At 36.0% G+C, this 25,912-nt stretch overlaps 2 protein-coding genes across 2 annotated transcripts; both read left to right on the forward strand.

Annotated features, from left to right (window-relative positions):
• Positions 1 to 208: 208 nt before the first annotated feature.
• On the forward strand, positions 209 to 705 carry LOC143591311 (uncharacterized). Its single transcript, XM_077071554.1, has 2 exons — positions 209 to 385; positions 466 to 705. The coding sequence occupies exons 1-2, from the start codon at positions 209 to 211 to the stop codon at positions 703 to 705; spliced, it is 417 nt and encodes a 138-aa protein (XP_076927669.1).
• Positions 706 to 16,472: 15,767 nt separating this feature from the next.
• Positions 16,473 to 24,319, forward strand: LOC143591313 (protein LIGHT-DEPENDENT SHORT HYPOCOTYLS 3-like; the record flags this gene model as incomplete). The annotated part of the gene is made up of 2 exons (XM_077071555.1): positions 16,473 to 17,149; positions 24,260 to 24,319. Coding segments are annotated over exons 1-2 (585 nt in total), but the record flags the coding sequence as incomplete, so codon positions are not given.
• Between the last annotated feature and the right edge of the window lie 1,593 nt (positions 24,320 to 25,912).

Here is a 25,912-nt window from a genome sequence, read left to right on the forward strand (position 1 = left end):
GAAAAACAGTGTGTACCTTGCATGCAATCGTGGAGGAGAACCGGAAATAAAGGCCACGATCAGACGTACCGACAACATTAAAAATGTTGTCCATTTAAACTCCTAGGCAGGTACGACTCGAGGGGTTCATGTTAGAGGCTTGAAGTGGTAAACGAGACACAACTACGATCCCGTTGAATTTGAGGAGGGGTACGCGGAGTTGCGAAAAATGACCAGCGAAGAACTGGATCTGGTTGCGACTTTATACCGGAATGGCGTAAAGCCCCTTCAAATCCAAGCAGCCGTGGCCGGACAGTTTCCCGGTTGCCAACCCAAACTCAAGGATATATACAACTACACGAGTAAGCTTAGAAATCAGGAGTTAATTGGCGATACCCCTATGAAGGTAGTTGAAATCCTTCCTAATTTTATTATATAGAGGTTGTGCTTATAATACTTATTAAAGTTTTATTGCGTCCAATGTAGGTGCTGGAAAACTTTCTCCGTGCCAACAGTTTCGCGTACTATACCCGGGAGAATGCAACCAATGACAAGACGGAGGATATTTTTTTCTGTCATAATAAGTCGCATAAGATGTGGCGTGCGTTGCCCGAGGTATTCTTGATTGACACGACATACAACACCAACATGTACAACTGGGCGTTGGTTGAATTATCGGTGTGGCGTCGACATCAAAGTCATTTTGTATCGCCCACGTGTTTTTGATCAGGGAACGGCAGAGGAACTTCACCTGGGCAATGCATCAATCTATATATATATATATGTATATATATATAGACAAGCACGCGTACACACACGCACGCACACACATATATATATATATATATTGACAATTTTGGTTTAACAATACTAATAATGATAATAACAACAATTTTCTCCTCCCATGTTGCCAATTTTCCTAAATAAACCCTACAACTGAACGCCCTTTACCAAATTTCAACCCATGTTACTCCAACATCATCCAAATCTCTAACCAATTTATTATTTATTAATATTAAATAAAAACAATTTATTTATTAATATTAATAAATAATAATAAAATAATAATAATAATAAACAACAATAATAATAATAATAATATAGTAAATAATAATAATAGTAGTAATTGTAATAATAATGATAAATAACAATAATAATAATAATAATAATAATAATATACTAGGCCCCTTTTAGCCAGACGAGGGTTTAAAGGGGCCTAATATGCCGCGTATAGTACTATATGATGCGTATTACCCCCATATAACCCTCGGTCTGCCCATCTGCCCTTCATTTCAAATTTCAAACACACACATACACTTTCCGAGCATCTAAGCATCCAAACATCGTTCGAGCATCGACACCGACACAACACGAGCTTCGATTGGGCCGATAGACCGACACGACACGAGGTATGCGAGTTATTTATTGATGATGAGGATGATGTTGATATGTGGATGATGATGATATACGATGGCCGGAGTCCGACCGTATTAAGGCCGGATTTCGGCCGTTGGTTCAGCAGGGAAGGTCAGCGGCGTCGTATATCACTGTACGCCGCCGCTGATACATATATCTTTTTTTAATTATTAATATTTATTATTATTATTATTATTATTATTATTATTATTATTATTATTATTGTTATTGTTACTGTTAATTATTATTATTAATTAGTATTATTAACATTTATTATTATTATTATTAATTATTGTTGTTATTATTAACATTTATTATTATTATTGTTATTATTAATATTTATTATTATAATTAATTATTATTAATATTTATTATTATTATTATTTATTATTATAGATGGAGGACAACGAGATTGAGATGGAGCTCGAGCTTGAGCATGGGCAAAGGGGAGGCCGGGGGTAGGGGTCCTGGAGCTGATAGAGGGTGACGATTTATTGGTCAGGTACGCACATTTGCAGTTTCAGGAGGGTACCGACCATGATATCCGGTATAGGCACCTACGACAGATGACCCCGTTTTACAACACGGTCATCTGTTGGCCATTTTTGGAGGCATGTGACACGCGGGCGCGGGCGGCAGAGTACGCCGCCGACGATACGCCCTGGAGCCGATGCTTCAGTATGGCTCGATTAGCACACCAGGAGCTGACACTGGAGGTTTACTCCGATGCTTCAGTATGGCTCGATTAGCACACCAGGAGCTGACACTGGAGGTTTACTCCATGATACGCGTTAGGTATGTTTATTTTTTTATAATATAATATAATATAATATAATATAATATAATATAATAATGTATAATATAATATAATATAATATAATATAATATAATATAATATTTATATATTATATTATATCAGGCCGCGTGCGTCGGGTACGCCGAAGATTCAGATGAGGGTGCCAGGTGCCGATGAGTCGCGTTCGGAGGTTTACTTCCAGATGTTCGGGCTGGAAATCCACCTCTCCATGGAGGAGTTTGTGGTGGCTCTGGCCAATACACGGAGGCGGAGGTACGCCTCCCGATCTACTTGCACAACATCCACCATCTGCCCGACAACGACCTGTGGGTCTGGTGGAGCGCCATCAGCGATGAGCCATTCGGTTTGCTGTGATACATGTTCATAAGGTTGCATTGATTAGTTTGAATGTGATAAAGCATTCAATTGCCCTTAGTTGAGTCACACTGGCAGAGACTCTTTGATAACCATTGCCGTGTGTTAGTGATTGTTGATGCCTAAGGTTTAACTAGTTGATTAACTAGATTTGATTATTGATAATTAATTTGTTAAATGACATGAGATTTTTGTATGTTACATGCTTAAACCCCGATTGTGATTTGCTTTTGTTAATTGTTTAAACTTTGATTAATTTCTTGTTTGACATTAAAACCAAATCTTCGCTAGTGTGATCAACACTCATATTTTCTTACTTCATAACGTTAGGAATTAAATACACGTTTCACTAATCACATACTCCTCGTAGCTCGACACCTTACTTACCCTAACTAGTTGAAGGTGATTAGGACACTTGTTTAATACTGTTTTTGACTAGATCACAACTTCCTAGATTAGCGAATAAGAAGATTCTTCGGTTTATTTCCAGTTGCCTCGATGAATAAAGTTCTATATATAGCTGATCCTCCCTCTCGAATTGCATTTTGAATTTGAATAGATGGTTCCTTTGAAAGTGAATGTCTTGCTTGGCAAGCTTTACATAATTGTCTAACTAGAGTGGTAATTTGTTGAAAAGGAATGCTCTCGTAGGCCCGACGGTGTGTGTTTGTTGCATGGCAATGGGAGAGTATATTGATCATGTATTTACTTCTTGCTACATGGCGTTGGTGGTATGGAATAACATTAGTACGTGGTGTAATATTGCCCCTGCATATGTTTTTTTTAGTGAACGACATTTTTGACGCTCGTAAGTGTCTTGAATGTGGAGCATAAAAGGAGTATGAAGTAGTTTATTATAATGGTGGTTTGTTGGCATATTTGGAGAGATCAGAACGATTTAATATTCAAAAACAAGCCCATTAAAATTGAAAACGTCCTTAGAGATATTAAAGTGTGATGCTAGTGGCTTAAAAAACAAATCAAATAGTTTGAATTTAGAGTGGGATATATGATGGCACTTGGCTTTGTAATTAGTTTTTTGTTTTCTTGTTGCTGGCCCCCGCTATCTTCTCAATACGAGGGGTTTTGGGCTTTGTTGAATGAATGTGCTGTTCAATATATATATACACTTAAAAATTATTAAAAAAATTATTGATATGTTTCTTTTTTACCTCTAACATTTACCTATATGTGTAGGTAGTTGTAGATTATGTGTTGGAAAATATACTCAGGTATAAGAATTTGTCCTTGTGCCAATGAAGTGTATAGCGACGGCAAATGCTAGTGTTATAAACATGCTTGAAGCAATGACATGTCGTAGGTGTAGCTTGTGTCACATCCCGATCAACGGCGGCGGAACATGCCAGGGGGTAACGTATTGATCGGACAGTAGCCCAAAAGACACTAATTAAAGCGACAATAATTATTTTATTCATTAATATTAAAACAAATACATAATTACAATAACTGAATCAATTACATCATATGCTTATATTTTTGAATAAATAACCTAAGCTAAACTAACTATCTTCAATCTTAATAACATCAAATACTTAAACCTGTAGCATGTATAAAATAGATTTTTGTCAACACGAATGTTGGTGAGAATACATAAGTTTAAGTTTAGATAAATATAGATAAAAATCACAATTCATATATCAATGTTGAGCATTACAATTCTTATAAAAATATAAACAATTAAATAAATGTGAACCCGTTCCTACAACATCAACTTACTTGGGTAAATGTATGATCATATTAGATGAGAATAGATGATGATGATATATCAAACCACCAACGCCATGTACCAATCTGTCACACCCCAACCTAAGGCGGAAATGTCGGGGTGCGAACCGTGGTTCACAACTCACAAGGTACCATCATGCAATATAAAATATGACAATATCTAATTAATTTATTTATTTTAAAATTCAAATAAATGGCACAAGTTTCAAGATATGACAATAATAATCCAAAGTAAAATAAAATGCAAACTCCATTGTTTTAATATCTAATGGTCTCTTTATGTTTCCTTCACCTTAGCTTCAAATCAACTAATAACCGGCATATGCGTACAAAATGACATAGATTTGTCAACAACACATGTTGAGTGAGATAATCACCAGTTTTGGCACTAAAAATAATATATAGCAAATTATAGATAATAACTGCGCAAACAAAATAATGTGAGTAATAATCAAACAAACCGTAAGCAAATAGTGTGTCAATTGACCATGCCTCACTAACACGGGCTATGGCTACTATGACTGCATATAAATGTGAATGTCGGTTTACCATTGCCAAACGAATTGGGCTTTGGTTACTAAGACGGCGTGTGATCATACTGAAATGCTAGACTTCTGATGGACCTCTCCGAATATGATAGAATGTAAGCATATAAGCAAGTATCAAATAACATTTGATTGAATACACACAATCATCCTTTGCTAGTTTTGTATGTAATATAAAATAAGTGTTAGTACTAATACTAGTATGTGTATGTCCCCAAAACGTTTGAAAATAGTAAAATAGAGGGGAATGATAAATCTCACCTTATTTCTTAGGCGAGTATGCGAGAAATAAGAATATAAACATGATTAAATGAACGAACCATCCTTTAACGTGCTGACTGAGATAAACCGAACAGATCTGAAACTTAGAGATAATAAACTCTGATTAAAAAGAGAACATAGCCGGTGGAATTGATCCAAACGGATGTCTAGAACTCCGGTTATGAGAAAATTAACGTTTAAGCGAGCTGGTACTGACCAGAATCCGAACAGCGAGTCGGAAGTCGGGGTTTGGTCAGTAACCTTAAAATCTCGAGATAAGAATAAAAATATTCTAGACCAAAATCTAATTCCGATCATATTATATAGTAATTGAAAAATCATTAAAATTGACTTTTTTGCCTTTAAACGTTCGGAAAGCAATTGACCAACAAAACCCCATTAATCAATAAAATTGATTGATGGCTTTTGTTAGTTAGATAAAAAAATTCATGTAGACAACTTACCCAAACAATGAATGGAACAAGAGATAATCGAGGTCAAAGTGGTCTTGAACATCAAAGTCAAACTGTAGATGAAAGAACTTGAACAATCTTTATGAAATTGATAAAGAAGAATGGAATTTCATGGGATACGGGGAAGATGGCTGGTTGAAGTAATAATTTAGGGTTTTATGATATGACTTGTTTAAATATTAAGGGTTAAGGTTTGTTTATTAGGAAACAGCTCGTTTAGGAAACTGAATAATCAATTAATGACAAAATCGGGTATAATAACATAGAGATTTCGGTTTGGACAATTATAAAACGAAATTGCATATGCTATAACATTTCGTGGAGTTTAAGTTTCGTTAATTTAATAAAGAATAGGAAAGAATTGGAAAAAATAGTCCATGTAGTCCCGTAAATACGATTTTTAACCGTTTTAAACGATTTTAAATGTTGTTAAGGACGATTGGGCATAACTGAAAGTTATGGAATTATAAAATAAGTTGAACCAAGTTAAATAAAAGTTTTAATTAGTACGAAAGATCCGAATTACATTCTCGAATCGGTTTAAACTTAAACGAATACAAATACGAAAAGTTCGAGATGTATAGTCTCCCTTACTTTAGGGAATTTCGTCCCGAAATTAAGAAAACTAAAACAAAATCATGTTATAAACTTTAAGGAAAATATTTTTAGATAAAAGTTAAAAATTATCATAACATAGAGCTTCTAATAGCTGGAAGAACGCTCAAAATGAAAACCCGATAAGGGTACTTATATATAGGATGTATCAGCGACGTATCCACCATGTCTTTATCATCTTGTCATTTGTACCGTTACTCAAACTATTTTTGGTTCTGGATTATGATACATAATTGTACGTATTATGATTTCCATGCGAGGATTTAGATAATTATGTATGCATCCATAATTACTCTTATCGTCGGATGATCCGCATAATATGTCCCATCATGTGGGTTACAAAACATTGAAAGACATAATTTTGAGAGAAAATAAAAGATTTTGATTTTAAAGATAAAGTAAGAAGATCATAAATATATAAATCTTTATAATTGAAAGGAAATGAAACCCTAGACGTTTAAGAGAGTGATGAATGAGGATAGGAATATAAGATAACCAATGAACTTTCGTGAACTTTACAAATATCATAAAAGAGCAAACAGATTTTTATAAATATATGAAAAATATCACAGCAAATATTAAGTGAATGATTAGATTAATAGTTTAATTAACAACGAATCTTAAAATGAGAAATGACATACGAAACCTTTAAATATCGTAACATTAGGAATGAAATTCTTAAGACCGAGAATATAAATTTGAAAAAAGTTAAAGAAGATTTTGATGGATCGAGTTTGATTAGATGAGAAACTTATGAGATTTAAAGAGATATTGATATGATATTATAGCATCGCAAGTTGTGAATTTGTGATGAGATAAATTCAAGTAACAAAATTAAAATATTAAAATAAATGGGAAATATTAATTGAAACATTAATGAAAATGCGAAAATTCACGTATTCAAACAAATCGTTAATAGATTAAATTGGGAAGCAGATCTTGTCGAATCACCGAGATAGTCCTATTCCAAATAAATATTAAAAATTAGATATAATATGAGGCATGTCATTGGAGTATCCACGAATTACGAGGGATCTTCTTATTTCCACAAAAGCGTAAAAAAAAATAATATCGAATAAGTAAATTGAATTATCGATTATTTATAATGAAAATTTAAGTAAATAACGAATATTAAATTAATTGCGATACCGAAAATGAGATGACATAATATAATAAAATAAGATAAACACGGGGCTAGAAATGCATAAATCACCATGACTATTCTAACAACTAACGAAGTAATCACTGAAACATTCAAAATTCTCAAGATGTTTCGAAAATAGAAGTAGGGATTTAAAATATTTACGAACCACCGTGTAATTTCAACTAAATAACGAAACTGAATAAAAAATGAAAATAGATCGTTGAGATACCCACGAACCACCGCAGGTTCTCAACAATAATCGTGATAATGTCAATAAATGAAATGGGTGATTGAGTTATACATGGATTTCCATGGAGATTCAATCAAGAAGGAAAAAATCAATTTAATATTAAAAATTAAATTAATTAATAAAATATTTAATTTAATAGTGAAAATTAAAATTAAATGATGAAAAACTCAATTTAATAATAAAATTACAATAATTGAATTTTAGTAATAAATACTTATAAGATAGAAGGTAAGTTGTGAGAAGTTACATGAGATTAATGAAAAACAAGAAGTAATAAAATGTTAATAGTTAAAGTTGAGGGTAAAGATTGAAATGTGTTTGATAGTTTGAGAATATGATAAAATGAAATAATTGAGAGAAAATAATTTTGTTGGGTTATATTTATGGTTAATTTATGCTTTATTTTTGGGCTTAGTTGGGCTATATTATGTAAACCGAAATCTATTGATTTCGGTGGGTTTTACTTTGTTTTGGGCCTAGTTGGTATTCTATAAATAGGATATATGTTTACTATTGTAGTGTTGTTCGTTCAAGTTTATCTTTCACCCGTGTAAGTTTGCTAAGGGCTTAAGCACCCGACGTATCAATATACGTGTGTTTTGAAGCTTATTCTTTGCGTTTGTTTGTGTTTGTGTTGGTTTCATAGAATCAACTTGCTGATTAGTTTCGCCTAATCATTGAGTTATTTGATATCACATTGAAAAATCCTTTCTCGGGACTTACAAATTTAAATAACATAACAAAATGATAATTGTACTAGCAAACTATGATAAGTGTGTCTGGAGGCTTGTGTTGAATTGTGGGAATTAAAATACTTCGATTAATTGGAGTAAAATAAACAAATCACATCATGAAATTTTGATTAAGAAAAATCAGTTAAATAAATGAAAAACGAATATCCTTTGTTGGGTTGGGCTCTCCATAAGCCTTTTATGGCATTTTATTTTCCCAACTTGTTAGCATACCAAAATAAATAGATTTTATGAGTTGGGCTTTCCATGAGCTTTCCATGGCATTTTATTGGCCTAGCTAAATAGCAAAATATCGATTTGTGAGTTGAGCCTCCCATGAGCGTTCCATGGCATTTTATATATCCCAACTAAATAACGGATTATCAAAACAATTGAGTTGGTCGGCCCATGAGCATTACATGATATTTTAACTGACCAAACTAAATATCGAATTAACGTATCCAAATATGAGTAGTTGGAGTATCTCGTGAACCACCACGGACGATACGTTTCAACCAAAAGTCAAATTGAAAACGGGTTGAGAAATGATAGTTGGAGTGCCCATGGATTTTTCATCCAACTAAACAATTTAACACAATAATAATAATAATAAAATATTAGAAAATTTTCCCGAATTTAGCCACGAAATCACTGTGAATTCGGTTTTTATAAAAAGGAATGTAACTGTTTAACCGGCCACATTGACTACTTAAAGTTCCGGTCGTATGACATTTGTTCCGCTTTGGCTTGTAGGATCGAGTATTGTGGTCAGGTTATCCTCCAGGTAAGGAATAGCGTTTTACCTTGGGTTCTCCGAACCGTTTTTCCAAGGCCCGACTCACAGTTCTCTCCCCCTTACGGTTACTACAAGAACATTTCATACTCCCATGCTTTAAGGTGCGGGAGTAAAAACAAAACTAGGGAAGTCTTAAGGAATTTCCCATAATAAAATCAATATACTAAATTTATTAAATAAAGGAATTTAAAATATTTTGAGAGTGAGACATAGCCTTAGAATTTGTGTGTGCACAACATTAAAATAACAAAATAAATAATCTAAATAAGCTGTCAACACGTAATAATAAGCACATAAGGCAATCAAGTAAGCATGTATAGAGTCCTAAGCATATTTCTAGGACTTTTCTAGTCATATTCTTTATATTTATTGTAACATCCACAAAAAAAAATTGTTCAATTTTGACAAGTTAATAAAAATGAAGGACCAAAAATATTCATAAAATAAGTAATGGGAAAAATAAGACAAAGAAATTGAAGCATCTTATGTTAAGGATATAAAGGAGGTAACTTTATCCCACATGAAAAGAAGGAAGGAAATGGAAGCACTTTATAAGGAAGAAAATTTCCATAGTTATATTCTTATGTGGCTAACCACTCTCAGTGGTCCTAGCGGAGGATGCGAAGCTTCAGACGGGCACAGGCGATGGGTGCAATGTGGCGCCTTGATGGCGAACTTTGCCATTTGGACGATTTATTCGATCATTTACAAGGAGAGAGGTTATTTTTGAAAATAGATTTACGCTCTGGATACCATCAACAGAAAGTACAAGAAGAAGATATTCCGAAGACGGCTTTTCGAACAAGGTATGGACATTATGAGTTCACTGTAATGCCATTTGGACTTACTAATCCCCCATCCGCTTTCATAGATATGATGAACATAATTTGTAAGCCTTATTTAGATAAAATTTGTAATCGTATTCATCAACGATATACTTATTTATTCTAAATCGGAAGATCATAAAGTACGTCTTAGGATATTACTTGAATTACTTCAAAACAAGAAATTGTATGCTAAATTTTCCAAATGCGAATTCTGGTTGCATGAGGTACAATTTCTTGGTCATGTTATTAACGCAAATGGAATTCAAGTAGATCCCGCAAGGATTGAAGCAATATCTCAATGGGAGATTCCTAGGTTCGAAGTTTCCTAGGATTGGCTGGATATTATAGAAGATTCATCAAAACTTTCTCCAATATAGCAATTCCCTTAACTTCATTAACTCGAAAGAATGTTAAATATGAATGGGGAACTAAGCAACAAGAAGCATTTGATTTACTTAAACAAAAGCTTACAAATGCACCTATACTGGCCTTTCCAGAAGGTACACAAGATTTTGTTGTATTTAGTGACACGTCTCATTCAGGTTTAGGGTGTTACTAATGCAAAGAAAGAAAGTAATAGCCTATGCTTCTCGTCAATTGAAAGTACACGAAAAGAATTATATCACTCACGATCTAGAGTTGGGTGCTATAACTTTTTCCCTAAAGTTATGGAGGCGCTATCTTTATGGAGTCAAGTTTATTGTGCATACTGATCATAAAAGCTTAAAGCACATCTTTGATCAGAAAGAACTTAACATGCGTCAAAGAAGATGGATGGAATCTTTAAATGATTATGAATGCGAAATCATTTATCATGAAGGAAAGTCAAATGTTGTAGCTTACGCATTGAGTCTAAAGGAACATGAAAAGCCCAAGAGAGTTCGAGCCTTAAGATTAGAGCTACAGATTGACCTAATCGAGCAAATCAAGAAGGCTCAGAAACAAGCTATTGAGAACAATCAAATCCCCGAAGAAAAGCCTAATGATACAATTGACTCTTTAGTAAAAGGAGAAATGATATACTCAGACTTTGAAACCGAATCTAGGTACCAATTGTTAATGAACTGCGGGAAAGGATCATGAGTGAAGCTCATAGATCGAAGTATATGATGCATCCCGGTAGTGATAAGATGTATCAAAATCTTAAGCCAAACTACTGGTGGAATGGAATGAAAAGGGATATTGCTACGTATGTTGCTAAATGTCTAACTTATTTGCAAGTCAAGGCAGGGTATCAAAAACCTTCTGGTTTACTTCAACAACCTAAACTTCCTGTTGGAAATGGGAGATGATAATAATGGAATTCATTAGGAAACTCCGTAAGACTACCCGACAGCACAATGCTATATGGGTTTATTGATAGGTTAACTAACTCCACGCATTTCTTACCTATCAATGACTCTTACTCTATGGATAGATTGGCACGGATATACGTGAACAACATTGTAGCATTACATGGTGTGCCATTATCTATCATATCTGATCGAGACAATAGATTTACATCTCATTTCTGGAATAGTTTTCAACAAGCGTTAGGAACTCAATTGAACCTTAGCACTGCTTATCATCCTCAAACTGATGGGTAGAATGAAAGAACAATTCAAACGCTTGAAGATATGCTTCGAGCTTGTGTGATCTATTTAGGAGAAAGTTGGGATGATCACCTTCCTCTAATGAAACTCTCGTATAACAATAGTTATCACACGAGTATTCAGGCCGCGCAATTTGAAGCGTTGTATGGACAAAAATGCAGAACGTCTGTTTAATGGTCTGAAACAGGAGATAATCAAATATCTGGACCTAAAATAGTCCAAGAAACAACAGATAAAGTATTACAAATCTGTGAACGACTTAAGACGGCAAGAGATCGACAAAAGAATTATGCAGAGATCCGTCGTAAGCTGTTAGAATTTCAAGTAGGCGATAAAGTCTTATTAAAGGTATCACCATGGAAAGGTGTCGTAAGAATCAACAAGAAAGGGAAGTTGAGTCCTCGTTTTGTTGGACCCTTTGAAGTATTAGAACGAATCGGTGCAGTCGCTTATCGCTTATGTTTGCCAGAAGAGATGAAGGGAATACATGATGTATTTCATGTCTCTAACTTACGTAAATGTCTAACTAACGAAACTTTAGCCATGCCTTTAAAGGATGTCGAAATCAACGAAAATCTAAAATTTGTAAAATAACCTTTACAAGTTGAAGATTACCAAGTTAAGAAACTTAAACGGCAAAAGCTAGAGTTAGTCAAGATAAAATGGAACTCTCGAAGAGGACCAGAGTTTACTTGGGAGTTAAGAAATAAAGGAGGAAATAAGTAATGGGAAAAATAAGACAAAGAAATGGAAGCATCTTATGTTAAGGAAATAAAGGAGGAAATTTCATCCCACATGGAAAGTAGGAAGGAAATGGAAGCACTTTATAAGGAAGAAAATTTCCATTGTTATATTCTTATGTGGCTAACCACTCTCAGTGGTCCTAGCGGAGGGTGCAAAGCACCAGACGGGCACGGGCACGGGCGAAGGGCGCAATGTGGCGCTTTGATGTCGCACTTTGCACTTCGCCCGCTCACATTGTCGCAAGCCGCTTGAGAGCTGCATTAGTATTTTTGAACGATGGAAGAAAGACTAAGACGTGACGAGCTACCGAAAGTCTAGGGACTATAAATGAAAATTCTTAAAATTCTATTCCTTTGTACGACGTGAAGGAATTGGATAGCTACTTGATGTGACGAGCTACTGAAAGTCGAGGGACTAAAAATGAAAAATCTGAAAATTCTATTCCTTCGTGCGACGCGAAGGAATTGGATAGCAACTTCGCGAAGTAGCGATGAGGTAACTGTGTCAACGAACGACACGTGGCAACACGTCATAGGACATGTGGCATGCCTAGTTGTCAAATCATCAAACCTATTGGTCTACTTCGTGCGACACGAAGGATACTTCGCGCTACACGAAAGACAAAAGAAACCTGATGTGGTTTATTAGCCGTTCGCGCGACGCGAAGAAACTCTTTTTCTGCCTATAAATAGGCAACTATGGGATGAAACCCTACTCACTTCTCACACTCTCATTACCTTGAAATTCTTGCCTCGATCCCAACACTGTGATGTTTGTATCTTGAAGTACGTGCAAAGAAAAGAAGTGTTGTTCGTTTATTCCTTCGATTACCTACCCACAAGTAGAAGTGCTACCCGCATTAAGCCTAGGGATTTCTTATAATCAAGCGATACAAGGTCCGAGGTAACAAGAAAGTACAAATCAGTGAGAAACACTGAACAAGAACAAAGGTGAATGCGCTCAAACTTTTATACCTCTTTGAATGAGTCTTAGAAACATGGGATTATGTATCCCTAAAACTTTATAAACAAAGGTAATTGTTGGCCCTCAGGCTATCATATACGTTTGTCTGGATCCTTAAATATGTGGGTAGACAGTGGGCACACCGCACCACACTTGCTAATGCATGCGTCACGTTAGGTCGGACCTAAGTAATGTCCGAGAGGGGATTATCTTGTGTATATTGGTAGTTGCTAAGTCCTCGACGTTGCAGTGTCGCTGAGTGGTTTTGAGTAGAATTGGATGTTTATAATAGTACGTGGTTCAGACTTTCAGAACTTGATAATTTCCTAAGCCACGTTGGGCCAAGGCCTACGATGTCTTGAGGGAATAATTGAGTATCAAAATGTTTTGTGTCAACGTGTTCACCAGCATGTGTTGTTGACGTGTTTTATAAACTGTTTTACAGGTAATGAAGAATAGGTGTTTGGAGATGATGGATAGCCGTTAGACGATCTCATGGCTCAGTTGATGTTTTATTATTAAAGTCATGTAAATTATGGTTTCTTAACTTCAAACACTTTTGTACCGATAACCGGGTGTTTTATCTCCCGTATTTTAAATATAATAATATTTTAACCAAGTCTTCCGCTTTACCACCTTAAACTCTGATATATTTACAAAAACAGGTACCAACTTGTGGTCACACGCCTAGGACCCAGATTGGGGTGTGACATTTATATACAAAACGTCGTATTTTTATTCATTATTTGCATGATTATAGCCTTATTGTTAAATTTCAAAATTTTGAAAGTCATAAAAACAACATTTACCTTATAGTATTTACTTTTACAAAAATATTCCTTCCTTAGGTGTGTTCCGGATGAAGACACCATTTTCTTCACTCAACAGGAATAAGGTAAATATTTATGAGGTTATCATTGTGTATCACGCTTTAGGCCTATCATGCTTTAGGCGTGATATAGACTTATTACCAATATGCGGAGCACCGCAATTGGTATTTGTGACTTGGTCACTCTTTCAAGACCAATGAATACGTTGGTAATTAATTCAATAATATTTAAAAATGAATTATCCTATAAAACTTTGATTCACATCTTTTAGTTTGAGGATCAAACTGATATAAAGATAATTCATTTCAACTGCTTTTTATCTCTCTATAATGTTGGGTATGTTGATTTATTCATATGAAAATTTTAAAATTGAGTCGTAAGTAGATTTCTTGTAAATGAGTCTAATTTCTTAATATTCATGTTTAGTTATATATAACCGACATATATAGTCAACCTCTTTTGAGTTCCCATATTTGTGTGTCGTGGTGGAGCAGCACTACAACATATAGTACACAACATAAAAAACTTGGATGGAAAATACTTGGTTCTTGATAAAAAAAAAACGTTTATAATGGCGAGAAAAAACAATAACTTGTAGGCTTTGATATGAATTATTATTGCAACTTGTACAAAACATGTTCCCAAATACAAACATAAAATTTTGCTCTTATAATCATGAATTGGTTTTTCAATCACTTGTATATAATTGGTAATTGTCTCAACAAAAGAAAATTCGTGTATTAACATAAATTATGGAGTTTTCATTAATCATTTGGGAATTAAATTCATCGTTGTTACCAAATTTGATATGCTAATGTGGAATAATGCGCTTGCTAATTTACTAGCTAAGCCACATATCACGTAAACTTCAAGTTGCGAATTTGATAACCATTTAGATGATGCATCTATCTAACTTAATGCTAAACGGTACATATCCTATAATCATTTCTAGAAAATTTAGGCATTTCACATCTTATTTTAGGTAGTATATCATTAATTTCCACTTAGAGCAATAACTGCATGGTTAGTTATCAAGAATAGTCTTCTAGGTCTTCCACGTATGTCACATCACCAATGAGTCGGGATGTCTTAACCAGTCATGTCCATATATTAAATATCCATGATCAATGAACTTTTGGTTTATGATCATATATACTTATTTTCACCCATATTTGTTTAATAAGAGCATTCTCAAGCTGTTCTTCTTCCTTATCTCTATAATTACACTAAAAAACACTGCATTTCTCTCTCCTATTCAATTAAATAATATTTTCTATACCTTTATCATTACAGTCTTCTCTCTCCTCTACTCACAACTAATCAAACAAATATTTAAAATAAATAGGGGAAACAATGTTTCCCTAAATGTTTCCCCAAATTTACAAAAAATCACTACATTTCTCTCTCCACCATATAGTTTACACTCACAATCACTCACAACTTCACCCTATAATTTACAAATTTCCATCACATAATTATAGGGGATGGGATGAGAATGCTCTAAGTCAGGTTTTATTCAAGATTTGCTCATAAATATCTTCTCATCATGCAACTATAATTGATATAAATTTTTAATCGAGTTATACTCATTTATCTTTCTAAAATCTTTTAATTTTATGTAAGTCCATAATGAGCTCTAAAAGTATAATACATGGTGTGTCATTTATTTACATTAAATTATTTCAATAATTTAGTGGATCTTTTACCATAAACGAAACATGTATTTAATAGTTTTCGAGATAAATCATAAAACACAACTTTTTCAAACAATTATCCTTTTTAATCACAAAACATCTAAGGGTTTTAAGCATTGTTGTTGAGACTGGACCGGACCGGCCGGTCGAACTGGTCTGACCGGGATTCGGTCCACCAACCGGTCCGGTTCTATATATTCGCTCGGCTGCAAGGGAGCCGGCCAGTCCGAACCAATTTGACCGGTCGGACCGGAAAACCGGACCGGTTGAACTGGTTTTCAATAAACAAAATTTTTTTTTTTTGAAAAATCATATTTCAAGCATGACCTGTCTTTTTTGACCGAATTTGTTCGGCCGGTCTGATCGATTCAACCGGTTGAACCGATGAACCGGTTGGCTGTCCGGTTTGATATCCAGTCCGGTTACGTAAACATTGGTTCTAAGATCAAGTGTTAACATTTTATCATTTGTTCGTACCAACCCCACTGTCTCTACTTGTTGCATCCGAAAAAGATACCAACAAATGTAAAATAAAAAAAATAAAAAAAATAAAAAGAATGAGAGCAACTAGACTATCAGTCAACCAATCAACTGTTGACATCCTACAATTAAACAAATAAAAGAAAGTTAAAGTAAGACTACAGTTATCCCAATTTACTTTTCACTATCTTGGGAAACTGAGTTTCACTCTCTCACAGCTCTTGTAATTATAAAGAAAACCCTAGCAGCATTTAAAGATAACCCGAAAAAGAAAGACAATAAAAAAAGCAACCATCACTTCTCAGATAACAATCAAAATCTACCCATTTTAAGAAAACCTAGAGATATCATAATACCCTAAATTCCAATGGATGCATACTCTGAAACCAATAACAGTACTATCAACAGTACTCACCAAGATTTCAGCACCACCGTTGCATCTGGCAGTTCCTCCAGTTCTCCGGCGGTGGTAGCCACTACCCCGAGCCGCTACGAAAACCAGAAACGTCGAGACTGGAACACCTTCTGTCAGTACCTGAGGAACCACCATCCACCACTCTTTATCTCACAATGCAGTGGTGCAAATGTGCTTGAATTCCTTTGTTACCTAGACCAGTTTGGAAAGACTAAGGTTCACACCATGATATGTCCGTTTTACGGACACCCGAATCCACCTGCCCCTTGTCCTTGTCCACTCAGACAAGCTTGGGGCAGTCTGGATGCCCTGATAGGCCGCCTTAGAGCGGCCTATGAAGAGAACGGCGGTGCCCCAGAGGTTAACCCTTTTGGGGCACGAGAAGTGAAGCTTTACCTTCGTGAGATCCGTGATTTGCAATCAAAAGCAAGAGGGATTAGCTATGAGAAGAAGAAACGAAAACGTGTGGCGCAACAACAAAATGATAATACTTAAATTTCAAGAAATAAAATCATGTTGGATCAAGGTATGAACTAATTTTTTGTTTGCTTTTTAATTTTATTTCTGGATCTTATTATCTTTGATTTTATGTTAAATTAAAAAGAGTACTCAAGGGTACTACAAAGCTTGCTATGGTACTTCAGATCAAGGATTATTGCTAGTTTTAATTGGTTTTCATTTGGGTATGATCTGGATATTTTATATGAACAATGAAGACTATGAAGAATATGAATATTCCTATTGTTAATACTATTATTTTCTGTTTAGTGTGATTTACTAATTGACTTCTACTCTTCTAGTCACAAACTTAAATATATATACCAAATTGCAATATATGAACGATGGTTTAACTCAAATTGATTTGGCCAAATTCTAAACCATTATATATACTAGCTATGCATTGTTTATTTAAAACTGGAGCTTCCTCAATAAGCAACTAGCTAGCTTTTGTTTAATATATGTCTAATATAAAGATACAATATATGACTATTTGCAACAAAGAAACTGGCACATCAATTTTGTGTAACGGCAGCAACAATATAAACCGGAGTTAGAATTAAAGTACATGAACTTGAGCAGCATTAGTCATTATTTTTTGAACTCTTCTAGTTAATTACCGAATAAATGGTAATTGTATTCTTTTACTAACTGAGATACTTAATCAAGATTTTGAAGTTAATGGTTCTATAAACTTTAAAAGTTGATATTGGCAATACTTTTTGGTCACCATTTTACCGAAAAGGAAATGCCAATACTAAATCGTGTGTTTGTTTCACATGCAACAAATTAGTAAAAATCTTTAACCATCTAATTATATCAATCATTTTTGTTTGTTTCACATGCAAACAAGTTAGTTGGAATTCATATAGTTATATATAAATTGGAGATTACATAAAATAAATAATTTGTACAAGATTTGGACAATAATATTTGTGTTTCTATAAAGAACAGTTTTCAGTAATGTTAAAAAGATGTTAGGTTCCAAGGAGCCACTTCTTTTGATATTCTAGCGTTCTATGCTATGTTATTCAAAGTACATTCTATGCCATCGTATGCTCACTACGCCAAAAATGTAAAGAATAATATGAAAAACAAAACATATAATTGAAGCCATTAGCTTTATCGAAATAGCTTCTCTATCCCTTAAGGTAAAGGTAAGGTTAATATGTCACCATCACACCCAGCCTCCCACCCATATGCAAGTTTGTAGGCTTGACAAAAATCTATATTTTTTTTATTTATGTTTGTAACTATATAAAAAGTGATTACAAAAAATATATATTTATATATGAAGAGACATCCCATCACAGGGTACAATGAACCAGTGGCTTTTAGTGTCAAGCGTCAACATACATAATGGGACAAGTCACGGCTAGAAAGAGCACGTCCTCTGAGACGACATGACACATGAATATTCTTGGCGAGGGAAGATGTCTTGCCATTTTTAAGCATAAAGCAACCTTGATCGACCATAGTTTTGGTGGTTCTTCCGGTACTAAGCAAGATATATATTTGTTAAGGAAAGGCACTGTTCCTTATAAATATTATAATCACAATATAATATAAACATGTTATCCAAATACTAATTATAACTATTTATATATTCATAAACCACATCTAAAAGAGAAGCATGTTGGTTGTGTTGGGTTTCAACGGTGGTCCGAGACAAAAACGGTTAAACTATTTGAACCCGTTTTATATGTTAAGTGTCGTTTTGATAAATATTAATCCATATTAATATGTATATGTAAACGAACAACAAAAACGCAGCGGATATTAAACTAATTAAAACGAACCAAAAACCGAAACCCGAACCTGGATCCGATTACAAACGATACGAGTACGAATAAACATAAATAAATCAACCATAGGGTGTTTGTCGATATACATCGGTATGAAACCGGGACGATACACCGCGAGTTAACGAGATGCACTAGAAAAGGGGACACAATCAACGGCCAAAAGTTGATTCGGCGGCGGAGCTCCGTCAGTGTGTACGGCTCAGATCTGGAGGCTTTAAGCAACGAGGTACGCCAATAGTCAACAGCAGCAGCTAACAAGGGCTTCTAATCACCTAATGGACCTCACCGGAAAACCGATGGTCGCCGGAGAAGACGAACCAGTCGCCGGAAAACCGTAAATAGGGTTTTAATCACACCGGGGCTAATAGGGAGCTGCGGTGGTGACTAGAGAACGATATTAGAGGTTGTGTATGTGTGTTTGGTGGCCGGAATGGCTTCTCCGGAAAACCGGTCACCGGAATTGCGGCGCCGGAATAGTGTAGCTGCTAGGGTTTTATGGTTTTCAAAAGGTTTTTATAAATAGTAAATGAGTTATCTATTTATAGTGTACATTTTAGGGTTTAACAATTAAACCAATTTGGGTTTAATCCTTTTAACGAATATCCAGTCCGCGTAATCGATTGTGTCGGGCCTAATTAATTAATATTTATAGTAGGCCATAATCTCGTTACCCCCGGTGTAACTCTATCCGGGTCACTTTCGGGTCGGTCACGTTGACTTGACCCGAAACGTCCATAAAACCCAACAGTCTCCCACTTGGACGTATTTGGGTCAGGTATCACAACGATGACAGCCAGAGGCGTTCTAGCTACACATAGCTGTCCCCAACCGAATATGACATTTTAAATCCATAACCAAAGTATCTTGGAATACCTTATTGCAAGATAATGAATTTATAGTAATCGTTGTCATCTATCATTTCTGTATAAGACATTAATTGAACAATGAGACATGGATCAAATCAATCTCATATAGTGTTTAATAATTTTAGTTCTCGATATAGAGTCAAAGTGGTCCATTCAAACACACAGTAAGTTTGGGTGAGGCCTCACACTTTACCAGTTTGAATCATCGAGGGCGTCAATATGTCTAACTGTTACATTTAAATGTAAGAGTACAGAATCCCATTTTGACTACATATAACTCCCACTGAACTCCAGAACATTCCCAACCAATGCCTTTATGGCTGGCAGTTACGCAACAGCGGTTGACATGATCAAAGAATATTCATCGGTAAACGAAAGTTCTAATATGTATCTCAGGTCTAAGGATACTAAATAAGCATACTATTATCAAGACATCTTATGATCAAGATCCATGAAGATGACTTGATGCGAGTTACATCCAACGTCATTCATAATGAGGTCTGTGAGTTTGGAAGTCAACTGCTTGAGTCCAAAGTCAGAATAGTCTTAATTCAGAATCGCTCCCACGAGTCTGATCGACTACGGATAATTTAGAATACAATATTCATGGATTAAACGTATTAAAATGAACACAGTTGTATTATTCAACGTTTGCATTTAACCATTAAATCAAAAGTGAACATAAAAGTACAACTGATTAAACGTTCATACATCCAAACACTAAATCAAAATAAATCACTAGCAAGTCTAAGCCCGATAGCATTTCTATGCTGATCATGTTTGTCCTGAGTCATTGGCTTAGTGAACGGGTCAGCTAGATTTTGATCTGTGTCTACTTTGCTTATCACGATGTCACCTCGTTCCAATATTCCCCGAATAAGATGGAACTTCCTTAGAATGTGCTTGGTTCTGTGATGAGACCTTGGCTCTTTGGCTTGAGCAATAGCACCTGTGTTATCACAGAATATCTCGATTGGTTTGTGATACTCGGAACCACATCGAGATCGGTAATAAACTTCTTCATCCAAGCAGCCTCCTTAGCAGCATCAGATGCGGCTATATATTCAGATTCGGTGGTAGAATCCGCCACGACACTCTGCTTGTAGCTCTTCCAATAAATAGGTCCTCCATTAAGAGTGAAAACGAAACCCGACTGTGAGCGAGAATCATCTCGGTCAGTTTGGAAGCTAGCATCAGTGTAACACTTTACAGTGAGCTCCTCTTCCACTCCCCCAAACACCAAGAACATGTCTTTGGTCCTATTCAAGTACCTTAGAATGTTCTTCATAGCAGTCCAGTGGGCAATGCCAGTTGAAAACGACTGGTCATGCTCAAGGCATACGAGACGTCAGGTCTAGTACATAACATAGCATACATGATAGAGCCAACCGCAGAAGCATATGGAATTGCTTGCATACGTTTAGATTCAATGTCCGTTTTCGGAGATTGCGATTTGCTCAACATGGTTCCCTTAGTCATTGGAACAGCTCATTTCTTGGAGTTTTCCATTGAGAAGCGTGCCATTACTTTGTCTATGTAAGTACTTTGACTTAGCCCTAGAATCCGCTTAGATCTATCTCTATAGATCTTTATTCCCAGAATATAAGCGGCTTCTCCAAGATCTTTCATTGCAAAACAAGATTCCAACCATTTCTTAACTTGCTTAATCATAGGAATGTCGTTTCCAATGATTAGTATATCATCCACATACAAGATGGGGAATGATATAGTGCTCCCACCAGCCTTTCTGTAAACACAAGGTTCATCTTCGTTTTTGACAAAACCAAACTCTTTGATTTTCTCGTCAAAGTGAAGATTCCAGCTTCGAGATGCCTGCCTAAGTCCATAAATGGACTTGTTCAATTTGCAAACCTTATTAGGATATTTTGGATCGACAAAACCTTCAGGCTGAACCATATAGACATCTTCAGAAAGATGTCCATTAAGGAAAGCGGTTTTGACATCCATTTGCCATATCTCATAATCATAGTATGCAACAATGGCAAGCAATATCCTAATTGACTTAGTCATAGCAACGGGCGAAAAGGTTTCATCATAGTCAACACCTTGAGTTTGAGTAAAACTTTTCGCAACTAGCCGTGCCTTATAGGTTTGCACATTTCCATGCATGTCGGTTTTTCTCTTGAAAATCCATTTGCTCCCTACTGCCCGACTATCGGGGGGTAGCTCAACCAAGTTCCAAACTTGGTTATCATGCATAGATTGCATCTCAGCGTTCATGGCATCTTGCCATTTCTTGGATTCCGGATCCAAGATGGCAGACTTGTAGTTAGTACGCTCGTCCCCAGATTCGGCTACTAATAAGACTTCGGGACCATCTAGATGACATAAGTATCTAGAATTTGGTACGGGAGTCCTACTACTTCTGCGAACGCATGTGTTCACGTCTGATGTATCAGCAAAAACAACTTGTTGATCAGACTCTCCAACTTCCTCAGCAGCTGGTTGTGGTTCTTGAATTTCTTCAAGATCGACAATGTTACTTCTAGTTCCTTGACTAAGAAATTCTTCTTCAAGGAAGTAGCCCTTCCTCCTGACAGAAATCGTATTTGTATCAGGATGAAAGAAGTAATAATCGCTCTTGTAGTAGTATCCGACGAAAATAACTTTTTCGTCGCGGGGATCAAGTTTGTCATCAAACTCACTTGTGATATAAGCATCACATCCCCATACTCTAAGATAAGACAATTTGGGTTTCTTTCCTTTATGCCATATCTCATATGGTGTTTTGTCTATCTTCTTAATTGAAGCTAGATTGACAATGCGGGCGGCGGTCATAAGGGCGTAACCCCAAAAGGAGTGAGGCAAGTTAGTTCTACACATCATCGATCGAAACATGTTTAGCAAAGTTTGATTTCTCCTCTCGCTCACGCCATTAAGTTGGGGTGTGCCAGGTGGAGTGAGCTGTGAAACAATTCCATGCTCTTTTAGATGAGTGATGAACTCTGTGCTGAGATACTCTCCACCTCGATCTGATCGAAGTATCTTAATGGTTTTATCAAGTTGTTTTTCCACTTCGCTTTGAAACTCTTTGAACTTTTCAAAAGTTTCGTGCTTGTGTTTCATAAGATACACATAAGTGTATCGACTATAATCGTCGATAAAAGAAACGAAGTATTTTTCATGGTTTCTAGTCATGGTTCTGAAAGGTCCACATCCATCAGTATGTATGAGTCCTAACAGAATCACTTGCTCGTTCATTTTTATTAGTGAAGGAGTCTTTGGCGAGTTTGCCAGCTAAGCAAGATTCACAAGTGTTAAAAGAGTCTGGTCCTGTGTATTCAAGAATACCTTCGGATTGGAGCCTTTTAACTCTTGCCTTGCTTATGTGGCCAAGTCGGCAATGCCATAGAAAAGTATCATTGACACTAGTCTTGATACGTTTTGAAAGATGATATATGTGACATCTGCCCCGATCCGACCCGACCCAGGTACCCGTTTCTCTGACCCGATCTCTCTTTTATTATTTAATATTTATACTTGTATTTTATTTTTAATAATAATATGTATTTTCCTTCCCGCCTTTCGTTTCCTTCCCGCTGTCCCGTCCCTCTCCTTTTCTCTCTTTCCGCCTTCTTTTCCCTCTTGTCGCCGTCCCGCCCTTAAGCCTTGCTTCCCTCTTCTCTTTGCTTGTCCTTTGTTCCTTCCCGCCTAAGGATGTCTGCGCAGCTCCACGCGCCAGACCCCTTACAAGGAATCCTGCGTGAAGACCATCTGTTCCTGCGTTACGCGAGACGAACGCTTCCCGCGACGCGCTAAGGATTTGTAGTTCCCTCGACGCACGAAGAATTATAGTTCTTCCCGCGGCGCGCTAGGAATCTTAGTTCCTCCCGCGGCGCGCTAAGAAATGTGGTTCTTCCCGCAGTGCGCATGGAAATATAGTTCTTTCCGCGACGCGTTAAGGTTGTTTTTGTCTACCTTCGCGTTCGCGCTCTCTTGACCTTCTGTGTCTGCCTTCGCGCCTTAGCCTTCTCGCGCTGTACCCTTTGAGTTTTCTTGTGTTGAATCTAGCCGTTGCTTTTGTGTTGTCTTATCTTTTGAGCTGTTGACCTAATCTGCTTTATGTCTGAAAAGTTACTTTCGGCGCAACATGCGCGCCAACCCCATTGGTTGGCAGATAAAGTGACTGACATAATCTTTTGAGATCTGCTTTTCCATGCTTGACCAGTACCTTTATCTGACCCGCCCATGCTTTTTACTGTTCCCTGTCAGCTTTTCCTTTGCCCCCTGCAGCTGCCATATCTTTCCATATCTTTTGCTTTTGGAATCTTTTACTTTTGGAGATCTTTTCTAGGGTTTGTGTCCCCTAGGGTTTGCCTATATATAGTACTATTTTCTTAACACTTCACACACTACACTTATTATCTCTTCCTCCCTTTTTGCTCTCTGCCGTTGTCCTCCTGCCGCCTCCCTCTCCGCCTCCGTCTTCCTCCGTTCTGCCCTGCTTTTCCGGTAATGTATATATGTATATATAATAATTTACTTATTAATTATGCTAACTTATAATCAAGACTTAAAACAAATCGTTAAAACAATAATCTTATTTATAGGTTAACTTGTGCTTGTTTAAAGTTGGTTCTTGCTTTATCTATCACCGCATCGTTTATCATGTGAGTTATCTCGTATCTAATCCCTTTTTATTTTAAATGCTTTGGGATGTTCATGTGTTCATACAAAACTTGAGTCTTAAACTTGTTTATGAACTTTAGTCGCGCAGTATCCCATGTGTTGAGGACGTTTACTTGGCTGTTTATTTGTATGTGTGTATCATTAACCGCTTTGTTCGGCCTATTCCGCAGTTCCGTTGGTACCATTAGTTGAACACGGGAGACCTATCGTTTACGGTTTTCTTTGTTTACACTTGCACAGATGTTTTCTCGTTTTTATGCTCAATTGGGAGCATGGATTGAACTATGATCTATGAACTATCTTAGGCTTGATCACAATCTGATTACACCCTTGTTAAACTCTAGACATACACGTGTTGCGCGCAGATTTACTGTGATTATCTATGATTATCTATTAAACTTGATTTCTCACCAACACGCAAGTGTTTGACGTTTATTTTAACACATGTTCAGGGTTGCAGTAGCTGTTTTGGAGCTTGTGGACACGTAGGACGTTTTTACTTTTGGACCTAGAATTAAAATGTATCAAGACAAGTTAATGTTGTTTGAATGTTATAATTTATAATATATTGATTTATGTTTGATTTATGTTCTTTATTTTTCCCGCTGCGCGTGCGCGATAAAATGTGTATTAATAAATATTGACACCAATAGTGTCGCGAGTAATGAAGCAATATGTGGCTCCCCGATGTATAATCCGCCTTTGGTCGGGGTGTTACAGATTGGTATCAGAGCTCGTTGACTTTAGGATAGGTGGTTAGACGTAACGGCCTAGAATACCTAAGAGTCCCTTCTCGCGCATGAGAGAAATCTCATGTTTGCGCGCTTATTGTTAATTACTCGTTATTTATGAATATGCTCGCGCTTGCGCAGTATATGATTTTATGTTTTATTTCGCGATATTTCGATTTTTGTCGAATTTCGATTTTTATTGATTTTACTTACATATTCGTTTGTTGGGGCTGAAAATCCGAAAAGTCATGGTGATACATGAATAGTTGATTTTCAATTTCCATTTACGATTATGTTCTGAGGTTGGAGACTTGAAAAGTCATGGTGATACATGAATTGTCAACCTCCAATACTCATTTTCTTGTATATTTTATATTGAAGATTGGAAAGTCATGGTGATACATGAATCGTCAATCTCCAATACCCGTTTACTAGCTATTTTAAATTGAGAACTCGGAAAGTCACGGTGATACGTGAATTGTCGATTCTTGATTCGAATTTGTTACCTTTATTAAAGTCTGCATTTAGGATCATTTATTTTACTTTAACTTTTGATAGTATCTAACTCTGCGAAACCAAGCTTTATAAAGTTAAACTTTGCGATAAAAACCAAGATATTAACTAAAATTAAAACTTTTATAGAATGCCTCCGCTATCTCGCCGATTTCAGAGAAGAGAAGCCTCGCGCGT

Source organism: Bidens hawaiensis, unplaced genomic scaffold, assembly GCF_021521415.1.
Source record: "Bidens hawaiensis isolate Kalapana, Puna unplaced genomic scaffold, B.hawaiensis_p1.1 tig00039570_1, whole genome shotgun sequence".
Taxonomy (NCBI): domain Eukaryota; kingdom Viridiplantae; phylum Streptophyta; class Magnoliopsida; order Asterales; family Asteraceae; genus Bidens; species Bidens hawaiensis.

Excerpts from the sequence above, each read along its gene's own strand:
- LOC143591311 (XM_077071554.1), top strand. The coding sequence starts at position 209 with ATGACCAGCGAAGAACTGGATCTGGTTGCGACTTTATACCGGAATGGC. Across the intron at positions 386-465 it reads TTGGCGATACCCCTATGAAG|GTGCTGGAAAACTTTCTCCG; the intron begins GTAGTTGAAATC and ends CGTCCAATGTAG.